The sequence below is a fragment of the Coptis chinensis genome, unplaced genomic scaffold (assembly GCF_015680905.1).
Source record: "Coptis chinensis isolate HL-2020 unplaced genomic scaffold, ASM1568090v1 utg1929_pilon_pilon, whole genome shotgun sequence".
NCBI lineage: Eukaryota > Viridiplantae > Streptophyta > Magnoliopsida > Ranunculales > Ranunculaceae > Coptis > Coptis chinensis.
In genome coordinates this window covers 85,337-105,471 of record NW_028238118.1, presented here as the reverse complement: position 1 = coordinate 105,471, position 20,135 = coordinate 85,337, and the positions used below count along the sequence as shown (strand labels likewise).

Here is a 20,135-nt window from a genome sequence, read left to right as displayed (position 1 = left end):
TGCTAGTGTATGTCATAAATAGGGGGTTTTTGGCCTACACATACGTGTATTTAGGGGTGTAAAATGGGTCGGGCCGGGTCAGCCCGGCCCTCAAATCATAAAGCCCATATGATTGATTTGAGGGTACCGCCCAAATTACTTTATGATGGGTCGGCCTGTGAGGGCCAACACTTTAATTATATACTTCACTCTCACCTCCTTTTTAAACGTCAAGTAGGTCCGCATAACTCATTAATTATTCAAAACTCTCAATACAACTTGTTTAGACTTCATTAACATATTTGGTTTTATCGATTTCATTAACTAATTAACATATTAATTACAAAAATTTCTTGAAACCTATCAAACTTCATTAACATATATAATAATATATGAATATATTCTATGGGATGTAGATATATCCATATAATACAACAGATCCTATGTAATATATTCACATATTCTAACAATATATTCATTACAAGAGAGAGAACCTCCATCAGGACATTATAATGCATAACCAAGGGTATTATAATGTAATTTTGTTTAGAAAATCTAAATATCAAATGGGGGCCTTAATACTGCTTTGTGAGGGCTTTTAAAGGGGTCGGGCCGGGGCACTTCATGTTTCCATATCTCCAGGCCTTTACCCTCCCTCAAAACATTTAGGTCGGGCCGCCCCCGCCTCAAATTGCATGCGGGCTTAAAATTGAGGGCTTTTTTTGTCTATGGGCCGGGTCGGGTCAGGCGGGCCGAGGGCTTGAGGGCCGTTTTTACACCCCCTACGTGTATTCGAGTCGGACGCCGTATTCTATCGAAAAAATAAGAGTCGGACACCAAATTTTTCTATCACCCACCAAACAAATCCGTTAGCCGAGTTTGTAGCCCCTCTTGACTGGTAAAGGTCATTTTAGCGAAAAAAAAGAATTGACTGGTAAAGGAAAGACACTCTTCTAGTCTCTCTCACAGACACCAGACCCTGCCTCATTTTGGAACCCTAGGAAGAAAAAATCAATCGGATTGGGTTTCCAAGGATGATGGACTCGAATTCAGGGCAGGAGAGATCGGAGAACTTGTTCACTTACGATTCTCCGTACCCAATATACGCTATGGCCTTCTCTTCCTGCGACGACAATAGTAAGTCGCAGCACCGCATCGCAACGGGGAGCTTTCTGGAGGACTTGAACAACAAGGTAGACATCCTCTCCTTCGACGAAGAAACCCTAGCTTTCAAGACCCATCCCAATCTCTCCTTCGACCATCCCTACCCTCCCACCAAGCTCATGTTCCATCCCAGCAAACCCAATTCCCCTGACCTCCTCGCTTCCTCTGGCGATTTCCTTCGCTTGTGGGAGATCAAAGAGGGGGGAGACTCCGATTCCGATTCCTCCTCCCCCTCGGTTGTCCAGAAATCACTTCTCAACAACAGCAAGACCAGCGAGTTCTGTGCCCCCCTCACTTCCTTTGACTGGAACCCAGTAGATCCCAGGAGGATCGGAACCTCCAGCATCGACACCACCTGCACCATTTGGGATGTCGAGAGGGGTGTCGTTGAGACTCAACTCATCGCCCACGACAAGGAGGTTTACGACATTGCTTGGGGCGAGGCTGGGGTTTTCGCTTCCGTCTCTGCTGATGGCTCTGTCCGCATTTTTGATTTGAGGGACAAAGAGCACTCCACCATTATCTACGAGAGTCCTCACCCCGATACCCCTCTGCTCAGGCTCGCTTGGAACAAGCAGGATTTGAGGTACATGGCTACCATTTTGATGGATAGCAATAAGGTTGTCATTTTGGATATTCGGTCTCCCACAATGCCTGTTGCTGAGTTGGATAGGCACCGTGCAAGCGTTAATGCTATTGCTTGGGCTCCCCAGAGTCCTCGCCATATCTGTTCTGCCGGTGATGATGCCCAGGCACTCATTTGGGAGTTGCCAACTGTTGCTGGTCCCAATGGGATTGATCCCATGCTGGCCTACTCTGCCGACTCCGAAATTAACCAGCTGCAGTGGTCAGTGCTCCAACCAGACTGGATTGCTATTGCATTTGCCTCAAAGATGCAGCTCTTGAAAGTCTAAAGGTGCACTCAACAACTTCTTCTATTACTGCACTACAGTTTTACATCTATTTTAACCTTCCTAGTTCTATGTCAAATGTGTGCTTAAACAAAATCAGTGTTTTCTATGTCTCAGGAGAACTGAATGTATCTAAGAAAGTGGTTTACTTACGTTTCTAAGATTCTAACACAGTTGATCCTCACATTTTCTGAGCACACTATATATTGTAGTAGAGTTTGTAGGCAGTTAAGCTCAGCATTTATCAAGATGTAGTCCTGTAGACATTTGGATGACACACTAATGTACTAAGGTTAACTGGTTGGTTAGATCCATAGAACTTTTCTGCCACCTCTTATTATGGTTGAACGTGGCAATTCAACCACAAGAGTATTCTTGGTGGTGAGTCAAATACTCATACATTCATGCATAACGAAAAGAAATTGCTTTTGGAGCCACTCTATCCACCCATACTGAAAAATGTGGCACATGCTACTTTATTAGCCGAAGAAGCATGGGACTTGGGCACATCTTGCTATAGCACACCACTTTGAAAGTCGACTCAAGAAAGGTGTTGTGAGTCTTGATCCCTCTTTTGTAGTCTTCTTGTGATGTCTGTTGCATGAAAAAAATGGAAGTCAACATCCCCCTCTCAGGGAAATCCAACACTCTATAGATTTATCCCTTGAGTTTCTTTGTTGAATCTCCCTCACTACCGGGTTCTCCTGTGGAACATGTGGAGATGCCACGTTAGGTTGAATTGGGCCAAAAGGGCTAGTTTAGAGAAAGCAAATTTTCCTACGCAGTCCTTGTGCTATTCACCAAAGGAATAGGGAACTTCGCATGTGTAGATAGTAGGGCAATCAGTATGATTTCCCTGTTGGAAGACTTGTTAGATTGTTTATAGGGTGTTCATATTTTTACAAAGTTTGATCTTAAAAGTGGTTACATCCGTTCCCAATGCAGTTTGTGGTGATCAATATAGAACTGCATTTGGATGGGTGGTAAAATGGCTGGTTATGCTCTTTGGTTTGTCGAATGGGCTAACAGATTATGTCAATGTATGATCTTGTGAGACATTTCACATTAAACAATAAACAATATGTTTTATGTTCAGTGAAAATTATCTAAAGACTTGTGATGAAATAATCTCTCATCACTAGAAGAACACGATAAGCTATTGAATTATGTGTTATACTAGACTTTACTTGAACCAATGCCCATCTTGTAGATTATATTCTCTTAAGTTATCCAATTAGTGAGGCTACTGTGTACGTATTTCTGCTAATGGGAAGTAGACACGTGTCAACACTCTCGTAATGATCGGACAAGGTATGGACAAGAAATACCATAACATACTTTGATCCCATTTTGATCCCACTTTCGGACCAACTCACAACCTAAGCCCTAAGGAATGAAATTGAAACTACAAAAAGAGTTGCTAAATCTTCAGTAGTTTGCTCAAACGGTTTATTTGTTTTAGATTTTCTTTGCTTGTGTTGCTTGGAGAGGGGAATGATATAAGAAAGTTAAAGAACTGCTCTGTTATGTTTCATAGAGAGGATAGAGAGTGCTTGGACAAGTGGGCTGAGAAAGTCAGGTGTCGTATCCTTTGTGTAAAATCTTACCTTATGTTAGTCAATGCAGATGATTTAGGATCAAGCGAAAGGTGTATATATATGGCTGGTCTATAAGATCTCCTACAGTCCTACCTACCTACCTTTTGAATGCCTATTGCAAGCAGGAAAGCTGGAGCTTGGTTTATGGTAGTTGATTAAGTGATCAGTTGAGACTTGAGTCCTTTGATATCCGTCGCCCCAACCGAAGTTACTCCACTTAAAACGACTCCGAAGTTACTCCACCACTAAATACAATGAACTAGAAGTCGATTTTTTATGGAGATGTTCTCCACATAATAGAGATCGAGATCAGCCTTGCAAAAAATCAGTTCATTTGAAAATATACAACATCGCCAAAAATCGTTTAGAATGTTATGAAAGTATCAGACGGTCTAGATTTTTTTAATTTTTTTTATACAACTTTTGACAAGTTTAAATATATTCAATTAAGCTGATTTTATTTTTTTATTATTATTTTTTGGATGGGGCTCCATTATGTGATGTGTAATTTTGTAAGTATACTTTTAGGAGTGGAATAACATTGGATTCGCTATAAAGTGGACTTCATACAACCATCTGTTTTTTTTAATGGTTTAAAACAGGAAATACTTTTAGGAGTGGAATAACATTGGATTCGCTATAAAGTGGACTTCATACAACCATCTTTTTTTTTTAATGGTTTAAAACAGGAAAACTACATTTTATTTTTTTATTTTATTTTTGATAAAACCACTTTATATTAAATTAAAGAGACATGGATGAGCTACCCGGTGTTGCTTGGACTTCAATTATATTCCAGAAAACTACATCCTTAAGAATAAAAGTGATAAAGATATAAATAAGAGTTTAGTAGCTTTTGTCCCCATTTTATTTTATATATGTATGGTATTCATATTTTAGCCACACTTTGTTCGTTTATTAGTTTTTAACCTCACTCACCCAACTTTAACACTACTGTGTCTTTTGATCCTTGTATTTTCTTAAATTCTATTGCAAAATGAGGGGCTAAAAACAAATATTGTTGTTAACAATAACAACACATAGGGTGTAAAAAAGGCCCTCAAGATCTTGGCCAACCCGGCCCTCATGTTTTGTGGGGAGGGTAATAGCTTAGATATGGAAGGATGAGGGCAACGCTCAACCCGACCCTCTAAGGCCCTCACAACTTCTTTCTCTAGTTCAAAAGAATTGTATAAATAAAAAGTACAATTACTTTTACATAAATAGCAAAATGAAAAATATGTTTTACATAAGTTAGCGTCTTGTGTAGGTTCTTCCAACGTTACATGAAAAATCTAGTTCAAAAGAACAAATTGTTCTATTGCCATAATATGAACCCGGGTCACTTTACTTCTATATGTATAATTAGAATAAAATATAAATCAGAGTGATATGATATGATCTTTAGTATATGGTAATGAAATTTTTAATCAATTTCAACTAATCGAACACAAACTATTCTACAACTTACAATACCGCATTATTGTAAATGTGCGTTTTGTGTTTGGCCTGATCAACCTAAGAGACTAGGGGATAGATGAGATTGGTGATATTATAACTGAGTTCGAATGATCGAACTGCCTACGTATCTAGTTCGCCGATGAACTGGAATCAAATCAGACGTAGTTCATGTTGAGTGATTGAGTTGGAGATGGAAATAATGTGAGCATAGAGTTCTCCCCCATTTTAGTCATTTCCCTCTTGATTTTATATCATATGATCTTTGGTCATTCTCCTTTAATGTGGGACTTGAATAAGCTTAAATGGAGGATAAATGAGTGCATGACTGCTGTTACTGAATTGTTGTAACAATTGCCTTTCCATTTTTTAGCGTTACAATACCTGACTAAGGTCTTGATATGAGCGACCTGGCTGAGGTCTTGGTATAATTCTGTGATGAGTTGTGCTGGACACGTGTATGATATACATTGGCTATCTATATTAGTCCCTCACATAGCCCCCTCTCATTAGGTTGTTCCTATTATGTAGGACAATTTGATGAGAGATTAATTCCACATGTGGGAAGCACACAGGGTAATGACTGAAGATGCAAGTGATGCAGTTTTGACAAGTACTGAATTGATCCAAGAAATGTAGGTCCTCAATTAGTAAGAAGATTGTAGCTTAAGAGAGCGTTCTAGTTCGAATTTTTGCATTGAATTGATCCTAGAAATATAGGTCTTCAATTAGTGAGAAGATTGTAGCTCAAGAGAGCGTTCTAGTTTGAATTTCTGCACTGAATTGATCCTAGAAATATAGGTCCTCAATTAGTGAGACGGTTGTAGCTCAAGTGAGCGTTATGATTTGGAGATCGTAGTTGATAGCTAGTCTTGAATTAGCGTAACTATAATTGAATCAAATTTGATCCTTAGCTAGGCATCAAACTGATTGGTTGATAGCTAGCATTTTGAGGGCGTTACTATGGTTGATAGCTAGTCTTGAATTGGCGTGACTATAGCTAGCCCCAGTTTTGGAACTTGATTGACCTGTTTAGATGGCAATGACTAGCCCCAGTTCAGAGATGGCTAAGTCTAGCCCCCAACTTGATTCATGCACTATAGCGAACTAATACCAAAAGGGAATTAGAACAAACCAAATAGTAAGTTCGAAGAAAAATTGAGCATTGAGCTCAAAAGGCTGGGTTGTATATGCACAGATGGCGCTAGCCCCAATTTGGAGTTGGTTGTAACTAACCCCAGTTTGGAGTGTAATCGACCCGTTATAGATCGAACTATAGACATAGAAATTAGTAGTACAATCGAATCAAGGTCGATAATTTAACCGAACGCTTGCACATTTAAAATCAGAAATCAATTGGACTTTGCATAATACGGAGTGTAAGTAACACGCGAATGGATGCTCTTTTGGAGTTGGTGGTTCCCTTACTGTAACTTGCCATTACATTTAAGCCCCTGTAAGAATTTGTGAAACACACTTCTGGTAGCCCCTGTCAAAATGTGATCATTGCGCTGGAGAGGTCGCTTATCAAAATTGATAGTTCAATAGAATATTTGTAATGGTATAAGTATGGAGTTAGGTCGTAAGTGCATAATAACCTCCAATTTGGAGTGTAATAAACCTGTAACAAATTTAGCTACACAAGACAAAAAGGCAGTAGCTATCACCCATTTTTGAGTTCACACTGGATGGAGAATCGACCAGATCGATCAGTTCTTCAATCAATTTGGTAGCAACCCTTAGTGGTATGCTGCTTCTATAAACCAAAATGTTATAAGTTCATGTCTAGCTTCGGTTGAGGTTGATGCTAGCGTGGAAACACTTTTAAAAATGTTAGTGTCTGGATTAGTAAAATAATTAAATGTCCATTATGCATACCAAAGTGTTTGAGCTGACTTTAATAAGAGTCTGGATAACTTGGTAATGTGTGGTAATGTATGTGAGTCTTCATGATGTTAGATTTTAACTGCTGTGTTGATATCGATAGTGGTCTAGAAAAAGGAGCATAGCCAATTGAGATTGATCGAGAGTATATGATAACATGTTGAGGTTGATTGAACTGATGATTGAAATCTGATCAAGCCCTGTGGTGCGTAGTCCAACGATAGCTAATAACGTCATGTAGTATCAATTTTTATTTCGAAAAAGAAATTGAGAATTGTAGATAAGAGTTTTGACTAGTGTAATGGCAGATAGAGGGAAATCAAGTCGCAAATTAAATGTCAAGTCGAAGAAAGTAGCATAAAGTAACATAGAAATATTTTATATATGAAAGATCTGTAACTACGCCTATATATGGAAGATCTGTAACTACACCGTATCATCAATTTAATGACAACTTCAATTTTTGCAGATCAAACCTTAATACAGTTTGAACAAATATGAAATAGAAAGTAAAAAGAGAAGAAACTTATCGGACTAGCATATTAGCCGTTAGCTCAGAAAGACGAAAAAACTCGTGAAGTTTAGTGTCTTTGATAATGAACTTGTTATTTCCAGCAACACATAAGAAATTGAGTAGCTCATTTGCATGTTTTCAATCACGCTTCGTGGGCTTGAGAAAAACGAGTGAAAAATATAGTTTTTCTCAAGATTTTCTACTCACAGATGGCGCAAATGTAAATGTGCGTTTTGTGTTTGACCTGATCAACCTATGAGAATAGTGGATAAATGAGATTGGTGATGTTATGACTGAGTTTAAATGATCGAACTGCTTACGTTTCCAGTTCTCCGGTGAACTGGAATCAAGTCAGACATAGTTCATGTTGAGTGATTGAGTTGAAGATGGAGAGAATGTGAGCATAGAGCTCTCCTCCATTTTGGTCATTCCCCTCCTGATTTTATATCATATGACTTTTGGTCAATTCCCTTTAATGTGGGACTTGAATGAGTTTAAATGGAAGATAAATGAGTGCATGGTTGCTGTTACAGAATTGTTGTAACGACTGTCTTTTAATCTTTTTGAGCGTTACAAGACTTGGCTGAGGTCTTGGTATAAGTGACCTGGCTGAGGTCTTGGTATAAGTGACCTGGCTGAGGTCTTGATATGAGCGACCTGACTGAGGTCTTGGTATAATCAACTTGGTTGAGGTCTTAGTATAATCGACTTGGTGGAGGTCTTGATATGAGCGACCTGGCTGAGGTATTCGTATAATTATGTGATGAGTCATGCTGGACACGTGTATAATATACATTGGCTATGTATATTAGTCTCTCATAATTATATTTAGTCTTATGTGCAGTTTTTATTGATTTATGGAATACATGGGCACATTAGAACAGTAGAACCTAAGAACCATACGTGGAAAATTTTAAATTTTATTATCTTACAAATTTTAGCCAAATTATCTTACATTGACCAAAATTGGGACCAACAAAATCTATTACTTCAGCATAATAATTAATTTATCGCGTATCAATTTAGCAAGATTATACTATAAATATTGAGTTTAAGAGAGTAATCAAATGACTTTCGGTCTGGCCCTCAATTCTCTAAAGAGGATATGAGGGTTAGGGCTTCACAATTTTAGTATTGCCTCGCCATCAAGTCATGATGGCCTCTTCCTGGTTTGAGGGCCGATCCGACCAGACCCATTTTACACCCCTAGCAACACACACAACCTAAATACATAAGCATACAGAATAGCAAGTGAGCAACAGACTTCTTAGAGTTTAATATGCAAAGTAGAACTATAATTGGACAAAATCCCTAATTTGTTACTTGTAATTAGGACAAATTTATGTTCAATATACACAAAAGAACCCTAATTGGACAAACTCTCTCATTTGTATGGTATAATTTGGGCAAATTTATGTTCACTATGCACAATAGAACCCTAATTTGTTGAAATTTCCAATTTGTATAGTCTAACTTTGGCTAATTTATATTCACTATGCACAATAAAACTCTAAATTGATGAAAACCCCAATTCATGAGAAAGAGAGAATAGTTTCACGATAGAAAAGATAACATACGATACTGAGTCAACTAACAAAAGTGAGGCTAAAACCTAATAAACAAACAAACTGGGGTTAACGCTTAATACCACAAAAAGTGGGGCCAAAATCTAATAAAGCATTTTATTTTCCCAGATTTTCACTAACTTTCTCGTGATGTAATAATTAACATCCAAGCCGGCAATTTTTTACTTTACATAATTGCCAGGTGGTCATTTAAATCGAATTCAACAAAATGAAAATGTAATGGAATTCTAGCTCGAAATATAGCGAAATTTGAAGGGCAAACATTCCAATTTGAGAAAAAAAATCGTAGTGGTGTTAAAATGTTGATCGAGTCAACTAACAAAAATGGGGCTAAAAGTAATAAACGAACAGAAAGGCCTAAACACTAACTACCATATAAAAATTAGGGCCAAAAGCTAATAAACCCTATAAATAACACCCTCCAAAACTAAAACTAAGACACTATGAGGTCGTTTGGCAACACCTCAATAAGTCACTTCCTGGCTTTCTAGAAGGACAAAAGTCAAAAACGCGTTTGGCAATCTCAGAAAGCTAAAAATATAAGAAGTGGGAAAGCAAAAAAATTGTCTTTCTGGGAAGTCCAAAAACTCATTTCCGGGTAGTCAGTTTTTCTAGCTTTCTCCTTTTGTCTTCCTGTGGTTTCTCTGTTTCTCTTCTCACCTCTTTTCCAAAAACCCTTCGATAAATTTCAACTCTATCCATCCATCCATGGACAATCTCAACTCAATCATTGATCGAAGAACAAGGTGAAAACGATTAACCCTTTCTCAATCGATTGAAAACCCTAGTTAATGTGAATCCATTCCAATGTTTCAATTTTGGCATCCATTTCCATTTCCTGAATTTTTCTCGACTTATTTATTTGTATTGATCGATTTTATTGCTAAATTGATATAAAAAATTGGGGGAAAACCAGAAAACCAGAAAACCAATATTGTAATGATGAATTGGCATTGGAGATGAATGCACATGTTGTTTGTGAGACAAACTGTCATGCAAACTTGTTACTGGGTCTGGGTGTTGCTCACTGATACAAAAACGAGTCTACATTTGGTAGTCAATGAAGTTTAAACTACACCATGAATGCCTACTTAATTTGCTATCCTATTCAATTAAGGGATTCCAACAGTAGGTGAGTTCTCACTTGTTATTTAAATTGTGTGTTTCATTTCTTTATTGAGATTCAATAAGGCCTTTCACACAATCTGTAGGCGAGTCAATACACACACTCATGTTCGCTGTGTCTGTTATCCTTGTGTTTGTAGTTTGTACTATCATAAAATTTGTAGCTTGCACTCATGAGTTTGGAGTAAAATTTTTAATAGTCTGAAATGAATTTTGCTGGTAAGGGCGGTTGTTGTTATAACTGCGATGGGAAGGGCCATATTGCCAGGGAATGTCAAGTGAAGCTCGGTGGTTGTTATAACTGCGGCGGGCCTGGACATATTGCCAGGGATTGTCAAGAAAAGAGTAATGCTGGTGGTGGTGGTAATAATAATGAAGGCTATGGCACTCGCGATGGTGGTTGTTATAACTGCGGTCAGCATGGGCATAGAGCTAGGGATTGTCAAGAGAAGAATAATGCTACTGCTGGTGCTAATAGTAATAATGGAGGTTATGTGACTTGCGATGTTTGTTGTTATAACTGCGGGAATCCTGGCCCATAGAGCTAGGGAGTGCACTGCAAAGGAAAGTGCTGATGGCCAAGGCGAAGGTTGTTATAACTGGCGATTTTGGTCACTTTGCCATAGACATGTAATTATTGTCCTTTTGATTTCCCTGTTCAATGGATATAATGACAGCTCTGCAGCTAGCGTTGAAGAAATCATTGGCACACGACGGGCTTGCTCGAGGGATCCATGAAGGTGTCAAGGTGATTGAGAAACATGCAGCTCAGCTCTGTGTAGTTGCAGAGGACTGCAACCAACCTGACTATGTTAAACTGGTCAGAGCACTTTGTGCTGACAACCCGACTATCATCTGGTTATACTATATTGACTGTTACTTCATATCTATGTGTGTAGTAACTATTAACTTTATTGAAATCAATCATGTTAAATTTATAATAAGCACTAGTGGGAAGGGAAGCTTGGTAGTGCTTCTTTATTCATGTGGGGCCTCTGTATGCACATGGGACCCTCAGTCTTATATAAGGCATGTTTAGTGCTTATGAATGTTCGCCGATGTTCATGTGTCTAGAGTCAAGTATTGGAGTAGCTTACATAGTTGATATCTTTTCCTGTCTTTTTTTTTGATAGTAGTTGATATCTTTTCCAACTCTTTTATGAAGGCTATCTTTTTACCTTGTATCACAGATTCACAGTTGTCCATGTCCATGTCCAAGTGTCCAACAGACCATATTAGAATCCATATGTAAAAATTTTCTGTTCTAAGGGTCTAGCCAGTGCTCTGCCTTTTTCAATTCATTCATTTCTAGTTGGTTAATGTTATCATGTGATTGCAGTTGAGTGTTTTTCTTTGGTCATGTGTATCATCTTTGTTACTTTCCATCATCAGTTTTTCTGCTGTGCTAAAATTGGTGCATCATCAGTTTATCTGTAGTATCAACAAGAAGATAAAGTAGAGAATGCTTGTACTTACTTGCATTTACTTACTCCAAACAAATAGAGAAATTAACATTATATTTCTTTTTCAAATTCAACAGGATAAAGATATGAGTTCAACAAGTTCTACCTCTACCGATACAAGTGACAAAGAATGGGAAGTTGCCGAATTGATTGCAACAGAGGCTATTATTTAGTATACTAACTATATCAATAAGCAACCATATCACAATGATTCATTGTCAAGAAAATAGTATGTGATCAATTGTTGTGCAAGGTGTGGGTAGTAGTCATGAAGCGGGACAAAGTTCAACAAGTGCGAGTGAAGTACAAGGAGACATGGGGATAGCGAGAGATGGTATTTGTAGGGGGATGAGTATGTTTTATAGACTACCGTTGTAATTTTTTTATGGGTATTGTAATATTTGCTAATTAAGAAGCATTTTTTTACTGTTTATGCCAAACAAACTTTTAACTTCTTGGCTTTTAAATTTCGTATTTCTGCTTTAGAAATTGTGTTTTTGACAAACATACTTATACTTTGCATTAAGCGAAAAATCAGATAAGGACTTTTAAGCTTGGTAACTTATGACTTTTTGTTAGTTGCCAAACACCGCCTATGTTTACCAAAAATAAAATAAAATAAAATAAGACACCTGAATCACCCATTCGCAAAACTGCCAAACTATAATTTACTTTATTTTTTTCGATAATAAACTATCATTTACAAGACGTGCTGGGAAATAACGCCAGCTAATATGAAGGCAAAGAAAGTCTGGAAAGGAATGACCAGACAATATAAAGCAAGTTGTCTTTCGATATGCAACGGAGAATATTGACAATACCAAATGATTTCACATGTTTTGTAAATACCAGCTTGATACTTTGATTAGTTTGATATTGGTAAAAAAGATTTCATTATTTTAGGCCTCGGCCCAATAGATTTCCAGTTTGTGAATTTGCACTTGCCTTCTTATTTCTAATGCAAGCCTTATAATTCTAGAAGTTGGTTGGTCTCTTCGTAGCTACGACTCTACGAGGGGGCCTAGTTATTTGGCGGAGACTTCAAATTTGATCAAGCGTTGTTGTCCTCGTCAAGTAATTCCAGAATAGAGAATACATATTGACTATGGGCTTGCGGTTTTGACTGGAAAACAAACATTGTTTGATTCCTTCGCAAAAAGGAAGAATCAAACGTCAGTCCGTCTGTCACCCCCCATGGACGCTACACTTCACTAGCAGGCTAGCAGACATTCATGGGTTATCTAGGATTTGGGTTATAGTAGGCTTGTAGTTTCAAAAAATAATAATAATAAATAAATAAATTTTATTTGCATTTAACATTTTTGTAGTTTCAAAAAATAATAATAATAAATAAATAAATTTTATTTGCATTTAACATTTTTGTAGTTTCAAAAAATAATAATAATAAATAAATAAAATTTATTTTCATTTAATATTTTTGTAGTTTCAAATAATAATAATAATAATAAATAAATAAATCTTATTTGCATTTAACATTTTTTGTTTTGGGTCTTTTAGGTTTTGGTCCTCCTAAATAATGGGTATTTGGGGTTTGGTCCTCATTAATCGGTTTATTAGACTTTGGTCCTCATAAATCTTCTTGACTAATAGTCAACCAAGTTGACTGGCACAAACTGTTAGTCAAAATGATTTAGGAAGACCAAAGCCTAATAAATCGGCTAGTGCGGACCAAACCCCAAATACCAATTATTTAGGAGGACTAAAACCTAAAAAATGATGAATTATATTTGAAAGTTGTTTCTTTCTTCACTTATTTTTGGCTAGATTACAAGATGAGGGGTGCATATAAGAAAGCGTCCCTTACTCAGTGCAACAGTGAGTTCTTACATTGCTTACCTTAGTGAGCATAGTTAATGCTGAACACCTATTACTTTTAAGAGGGCATGCAACTGAAAGTCTCGTCCTGATTCCACTTTGTGAGTAACTTCATATCTGTTCCATAATTTATCTGTCATATTTATGTCCTTCAACTGAAAGCGTATCATGCAGTAGGAAAGACGTGTTTTGATAGTTGGTACTATGAATAAGTTAATAACCATGATTCACGGTGAAGTTGTTAATAATTTATAAGAACTAAATGTGTGCTATCTTTTCTACCTAGTACAAATTATGATCTTATTAGTAAAGTTGTTTCAATTATGGAAAAATCCTTTTATCATTAATCTTTTTAATTAGATTGAATCATTAACTCTAGACAATCATACCAATGCTACTAGACATGTAATGTCTTTGATAAATATTTAAATAGGTAGACTAGCCAATCAATGAACTCTCCCTAATACAACTTTAGACATATATTACTGCTACAACTGAAGAGATCAATTGAGGAACCAGATGAGGGTAGTAGGTTAGGGCAGGGACATGCTCCAATATGACGTCAGCGGGTATGCCGTAAGCCGCCTTGACAGCTTCGAGATTAGGTCGGCGGCTGTGGGGTGGGGCTAAGGAAGGGCAAAAAGGGCTCGTGGAAGAAGCCCCGATCCGGCTCGGGTGGGGAGGCGACACCACCACGGACGGGAGGAGGATGAGGTGTCGGATCCGGAGGCCGACATCGAGGTCGTGGAAAAAGTTAAACGCATAAGACCGGTTGGAGAGAGAAGAAGTCAATAGTCTCAAATTCAAGAGAGAAACACGCAATATAGCAAATAATGGGTTAAGGAGGAAAGGGGACAACCTCGAGGGAAGGGAGGAGCAAGCAGAACAAAACCCCTCCACAAAGGAAAACAGAAGAACAACGCGACGGAGCAGCTTAACCAAGGGAAGAGTAGAGAAAAGGGAGAGCAGTTAAGAGGAAAATGAAAGACTGAATGGAAGAAGGAAAGAATCGAAATGGCTTTTTATAAGAGGAAGGGGCAAAAGAGTAATTGGAAGGGGGTGAAATCGAGGCGACACTAAAAGGGATCGGTCCAGGGGATTGACGCGTGGATGCTAAAAGAAACGAGGGGACGCAGTTATATAATGCGATGGGACTCGTGGAGTCCAAATGAGGAAAAAAAGAATCTTTGGGAACCGCGGAGGGAAACGTGAAATCAGGGACTCTCGACTCCCCGATCACCAAATGGTCGCGGACTCGAGAGGGGGCATTTGTAGTGGTAGTATTGGGGGCCCAAAGTATCAAAGAGAGGATGCGCCCGAGTTAACGAAAGATAGCATGCCGCGACGTACTGGATCGAGGCTAAGTCACGTGGTCGCAGTACGGAAACCCTACACGCGTAGAGATGGAGACCGCGAGATGGAGGGACAGGTGGAGGGCCCGGATGAAGAAAGGAAAAGATATAAAGAGAAAGTGAAGGGAAGAATGAGAGAGGGGCAGCCATCAGAAAAAGAGAGAGGATAGGGTCTGAAGAGAGGAAATAGTGAAGAAAGGGAGTGGGACTTGTTTCGACCCCCACCTACGTGGCAAACGTCCATTAGTAGGGGCCTCTATTTTATTCGTTTAATCAACAGGGCTAAAGCCCAATTTGCAATACCATAGATAAATGTACAGGCCCATTAACTCATGTGTCTGGCTTGCCACTAATGTACATTGATTTATGTCCAGATTCATTTCTTATCAAAGAAATAGTTATCAGCTGACAGTTATGCTCTATCACAATTACTCAAGATACAAGATTACTTGAGCTACAAGGACTCTCTACTCTACCTCTATAAATATCAAACTATTTTTCATAAGGAACTACGTGGAAACTTGATCCCTAGAGAACGATCTTGGGTACGTGGGCAGCCATTATTTGGTTCGGCCATCTCCCCAACATCAAATTCCTCTGTTTTCTTAGTGTGTTCTTTACCATTGCTCTCGTTGTGTTGAAGCAGTTTTGCCGCCAAAACATAATTGGCCGCCCCGTCAGAATTTAGAATTCATTATCACGTGAAACAATCAAGATGGTAAGCGCAAGAAGCGCACTCAAATAGTCAACATATTCTTCCCCGCTAATAGGAATTGCAACCCTCGAAATTCAAATCGCCAATGCAAGAACCATTGAACAATCAAGTTGCTCCTAGTGGTAAGATCAATTCTCAACATCCAACCGTAGCCGCCACCGCCACCATCCACACCGCCATCGCCTCCGCCACACCACCTCTAATAATAATGGTTGAGCGTGAGTTACGACGAGTCATGACCGATTGCACACTCTAAGAGTAATGACCCTATTATCCGTACTTATATGGGGAGAATCGATTAGTAGGGATAACTACTACCCTAGACATGTCCGATCTCAAATGGAAGATTTACCTCTCGAGAAGCAATTTCGGGAAGACCGCCATCCGAGATATGTCCGACATGACCGGGAAGGTGGGCATCCCGCATAAGAGCAACAAAACATGGAGAAGTGGTATAATTATACCGCCACCCGCCAAGGGTGACTACCGCCTAGACAGTCGGGTTACTGTGGATAGACAAAGGCAATCACCGGTCGGAGCCGATCGTCGCATCGCCAAGATCTCTAACTCCAATAAGAGATAATGGAAGGTATCCTTCTCCACATGGGCACGACCGGGCGCCCAGTTTTTCGATCCAATACTTTAACTCTAACGTAACAACAAAAAAAGAGTTAATTGCAAAAAGAACTTAACGATAGAGAGTCGAGGATGTAAAATGAAAAACTTGATACCAATGATGGCGCGATTTGATAAGTTTTAAACCGACATTCAAGAAGCTTACCACCATCCCGACTTCAAACAACCAGATTTTGAACTTTATGATGAGTCGGAAGGAGATCCCGGCTTGCATGTTCTATCGCTCAAAAATAAGTTGGTGTTATGGGGTGGAGATGATCCGCCATATGTAAGCTCTTTCCATCAACTCTAAAAGGAGAAGCATTACAATCGGTTTAATGAGTTGCCTTCAAGATCGATTCACCAATTCAATGAACTAGAAAATCGGTTTGTTAATCGTTTCGCCACAATTGCAAGACGCCAAAGAATGTCGACTCACTTCTAAACATCAAGCAATAACGTGGACGAAAAAGTTACGTGACTTTTGTTACTAGGTTCCGGCGGCAGAAAGATCGCCAAGCAGCCTACCGCAAAATGGCGATACAAATGCCTCCGAAAGAAAACGTCACGGAAGAAAGTATAAGAAAAAACTTCATCCTAGACGGGACCGACTTGACAGGGAAGGCCGACCTCGCAGATTTGCGGAAAATCGCCATCCTAGACAGGTCTATCCAGACAGGGAAAAAAGGCGTCACAGAAGAAAGTATAATGAAAACCTTCATCCTAGATTGGACCGACCTGACAGGGAAGGCCGACCTCGCGATATTTGAGAAAAAACGCCATCCCGCATGTGTCCGGACCAGTGGGGATGGAAGGTGTCACAGAATTAACTAGAGGGAAGACCACAATCCCAGACAAACTATCGACCTAGATAGGTTGGTTACACGCAAAGAAAAAGACAATCTCCAGTCGGACCCAAAAGTGTGTACCGCCTAAAATCTCTAACTCTTTGTAAGAGGTAATGGCGGTGTCATCTTCCACATAGGCTCGACCGGGGGCGTCTGTCTGTTTAAATCTTCTGGGTGAAATAGATTTTACTCTTCAATACAATTTTTTCCGATCTGTTGGAAAAATAATGGAGGCTTATATCGATGATATAGTCGTTAAATCGAACAATACGGGTGATCATCTTTCCGATCTTTAACTTGTTTTTGATAGACTTAACAAGTATAACATGATACTCAATCTCGCCAAATGTTCTTTTGGGCCTCTCTTCTGGAAATTTCTGGGATACCTCATGACTCGTAGAGGTATTGAGGCTAATCCTGATCAAATATGCGCCGTTATTGATATGCCATCATCCAAAAATAAGAAGGAAATTCAACGACTTACTGGTCGGCTTGCCGTTCTTCATAGATTTATTTCTAAATATTCCGATCGTTGTCATCCTTTCTTCCAGACTTTAAAGAGGGCGGCAACTTGGAACATTGATTGTGAGATGGCATTGCAACAACTGAAGAAATACTTGGTTAGTCCTCCTATATTAACAAGTCCTTCAATAGGTCAACCTAGTGGCATATAGATCGAGAAATACTTGGTCAGTCCTCCTATATTGACAAGTCCTTCAACGGGTCAACCTAGTGGCATATACCTGACAGCTACAACTCAAGCTGTTAGTGCTGTTCTTTTCATTGATGATGGTAGACCCGCCTTTTTCATCGAGAAGACTTTAACCGAGTCGAGTCTCGTTATTCAAAGATGGAATAAATTGCACTTGCATTTGTTCGTGTCGCCGATTGAAACCATACTTCCAAGGGAGGTTGGTCATAATTATACCGAAAATCCCTTTACGCAAGATCTTTTCGGATGCACGTGAATCAAGTTGATTAGCCGAATGGGAAAGTTATCTTAGTGCATATAGCATTGTCTTTGGATCATACTAATCGAAAAGGACATGCTCGCTTCTTTGATAGTTGATTTTCCGATTAATGATTCTCCTATTGATGATTTCTTGCGCCAGAAGAATCTATGGAAGACATTCTCATGCCAATAACCGGGGCTTAATTTAAGACCAACATGAAAACGCAATTCCTAATCCCATCGACTTATGGATTGTTTATCGAGATGGCTCCCATAGTAACTGGGTTTGGAATTGATGCATTTTTTGTTAAACCCGGGCGGAGAAAAGATTGGGAAATCGGTGACTTAGTTTCGCCGCTTCAAATAACGGCCGAAAGTATGAGGTCACGCCATTTGTGCCTTGAGAACAGCTTTGACAATGGGGCCGCCAAGCTCCAGTTATACACGGATTCTCGCCTTTGTTGCCAATCGGTTTGGTGGGTCTTTTTTGAAGCAAGAGATGAGCCGATGGCGGCTTATCTTAGTTTGATAATGTAGTCTTGCTCGACAATTTGATAGCATCTCTATTACTCAAAGACCGAAATGACATGCGTCATGCATTCATTGGCTTATCTCTCCGCCGCCGTTAAGCGGCGGTCAAGACACATCACTTTTGCGGTCATCTTTTCGTCCGTTTAAGTTTAAACGCTTTTACGCTTAGTTAATTACTATCATTACTTAAAAAATCGACAAAGTTACCACTTTTAACTTCGCCTAAGTTTGAACGCTTTTTACGCCGCTTAGTTCATTACTATCATTATTTAAAAAATCGGACGGTTACCACATTTAGCTTCGGTTTACGCTTTGAACGCGTTTTTACGCTTTAATCATTACTATCGCTATTTACAAAAATCGGACGGTTACTACTTTTAACTTCGCCAAATCCTAAGTTTGAACGCTTTGAATCATTACTATCGCTACGACAAAATCGTGACGGTTACTACTTTTAACTTCGCCAAAGTTTAAGTTTGAACGCTTTTAGTTCGCTTAGTTCGTTACTATTGTTCCGACAAAATCCGACGAGGTTACCACGCTTAGCTTTGTCGGGCCTAAGTTTGAACGCTTTTATGCTCGCTTTTTAGCCTAATTTTGCAAAGTTAAGTATGCATTGGGGGCGTTTTTCTCTACGTGGGGGCATCTCGTTCTATTTCATTTTAACTATATAAATCAACAACATTGTCAGTTTTCCACAGGTATGTTATCTACCACAACAACAACATTCAATAGCAAACGCATACTTTATTTTTATTTATTTTTCATCAAAAGAAGTTTTAGCTCTATGGTATTACATTCACACAATTACCTAATCAATTGTCTCTGTCAATTATCTTACGGTCGCTCAATTAAATCTTCATTTTCTTCTTCGAAATCTGCATTCGCTTCGCTTAGCACTTTCGGTTAATTATCTTCCGCATTCATTATTTTTTCTAAGGCATTGCGCCGCTCTTTCTCAACGAAACTTTCCGTCGGCTTCTAAGGCATTGGGCCGATATTTCTGAGAGACATTTTTCATCAATTTTTCTGAGCGAAAATTTTCTCCGACTTCTTTATTTCTTCTACGGCATTGCGGCGCGATCACCCTGAGCAAAACCTTTCTTCATCTTCCTTATTTTTTCTAAGGCCTTGTGTCGATCTTTTTAAGTACAACTTTCTGAGTTAAACTTTCCGACAGCTTCATTATTTAATTTCTTCTACGACATTACTTGACATCTTTTTGCGCGAAACTTTTCTCCGTCGACTCTTTGTAACTATATTTTGCTCGTAATTCCGCCATTTCAACCTGCGACAAAAATACAAATCATTTCGTCAGTTTTTCAGACTTAACCACAATTTTACGATAATTGATAAATAAAAATACTAACATACCTGTTTCATGCTGTCAATAATCATTGGCACCGCTTAAAGTATTTTTCGAGTTCATCCACGGTGAACGACACTTTTTCTTTAGCCATTGGTTTTCGAATAGTCACCCCGACATTCTCTATCATTCTTTCCTTTACAATCCAGTTCTTTTATTTTCCGCTTTCGGTTAACTATTTTCCGCTATCGAAATATGCATTCGCTTCGCTTAGCGCTTTCGGTTAATTATTTTCCGC

General features: G+C 38.8%; 1 protein-coding gene and 1 long non-coding RNA gene across 6 annotated transcripts; one reads left to right on the top strand and one right to left on the bottom strand.

Annotated features, from left to right (window-relative positions):
• The first annotated feature begins 794 nt into the window (after positions 1 to 794).
• On the top strand, positions 795 to 12,135 carry TTG1 (Transducin/WD40 repeat-like superfamily protein). 5 transcript variants are annotated; one of them, XR_015210312.1, is made up of 4 exons: positions 795 to 2,059; positions 3,681 to 10,226; positions 10,444 to 11,039; positions 11,760 to 12,135. XR_015210312.1 is itself a non-coding variant. In XM_086587108.1 (2 exons), exon 1 carries the CDS (start codon positions 1,014 to 1,016, stop codon positions 2,055 to 2,057), a length of 1,044 nt encoding a protein of 347 aa, XP_086443234.1. In that variant the 5' UTR covers positions 797 to 1,013; the 3' UTR covers positions 2,058 to 2,059; positions 11,760 to 12,135. The 5 variants fall into 5 exon arrangements, 1 of the variants encoding a protein (XP_086443234.1); XR_015210310.1 differs by having other exon boundaries at positions 797 to 2,059; positions 10,444 to 10,967; XR_015210313.1 differs by lacking the exon at positions 3,681 to 10,226.
• A 7,128-nt stretch (positions 12,136 to 19,263) lies between these two features.
• LOC147473727 (uncharacterized) lies at positions 19,264 to 20,135 on the bottom strand. Its single transcript, XR_015210318.1, has 2 exons — positions 19,906 to 20,135; positions 19,264 to 19,819 (listed from the first exon to the last, which is right to left on the bottom strand). It is a non-coding gene; the product is annotated as an uncharacterized LOC147473727 (long non-coding RNA).

Coding starts and splice junctions, on each gene's coding strand:
- TTG1 (XM_086587108.1), top strand. CDS start 1,014: ATGATGGACTCGAATTCAGGGCAGGAGAGATCGGAGAACTTGTTCACT.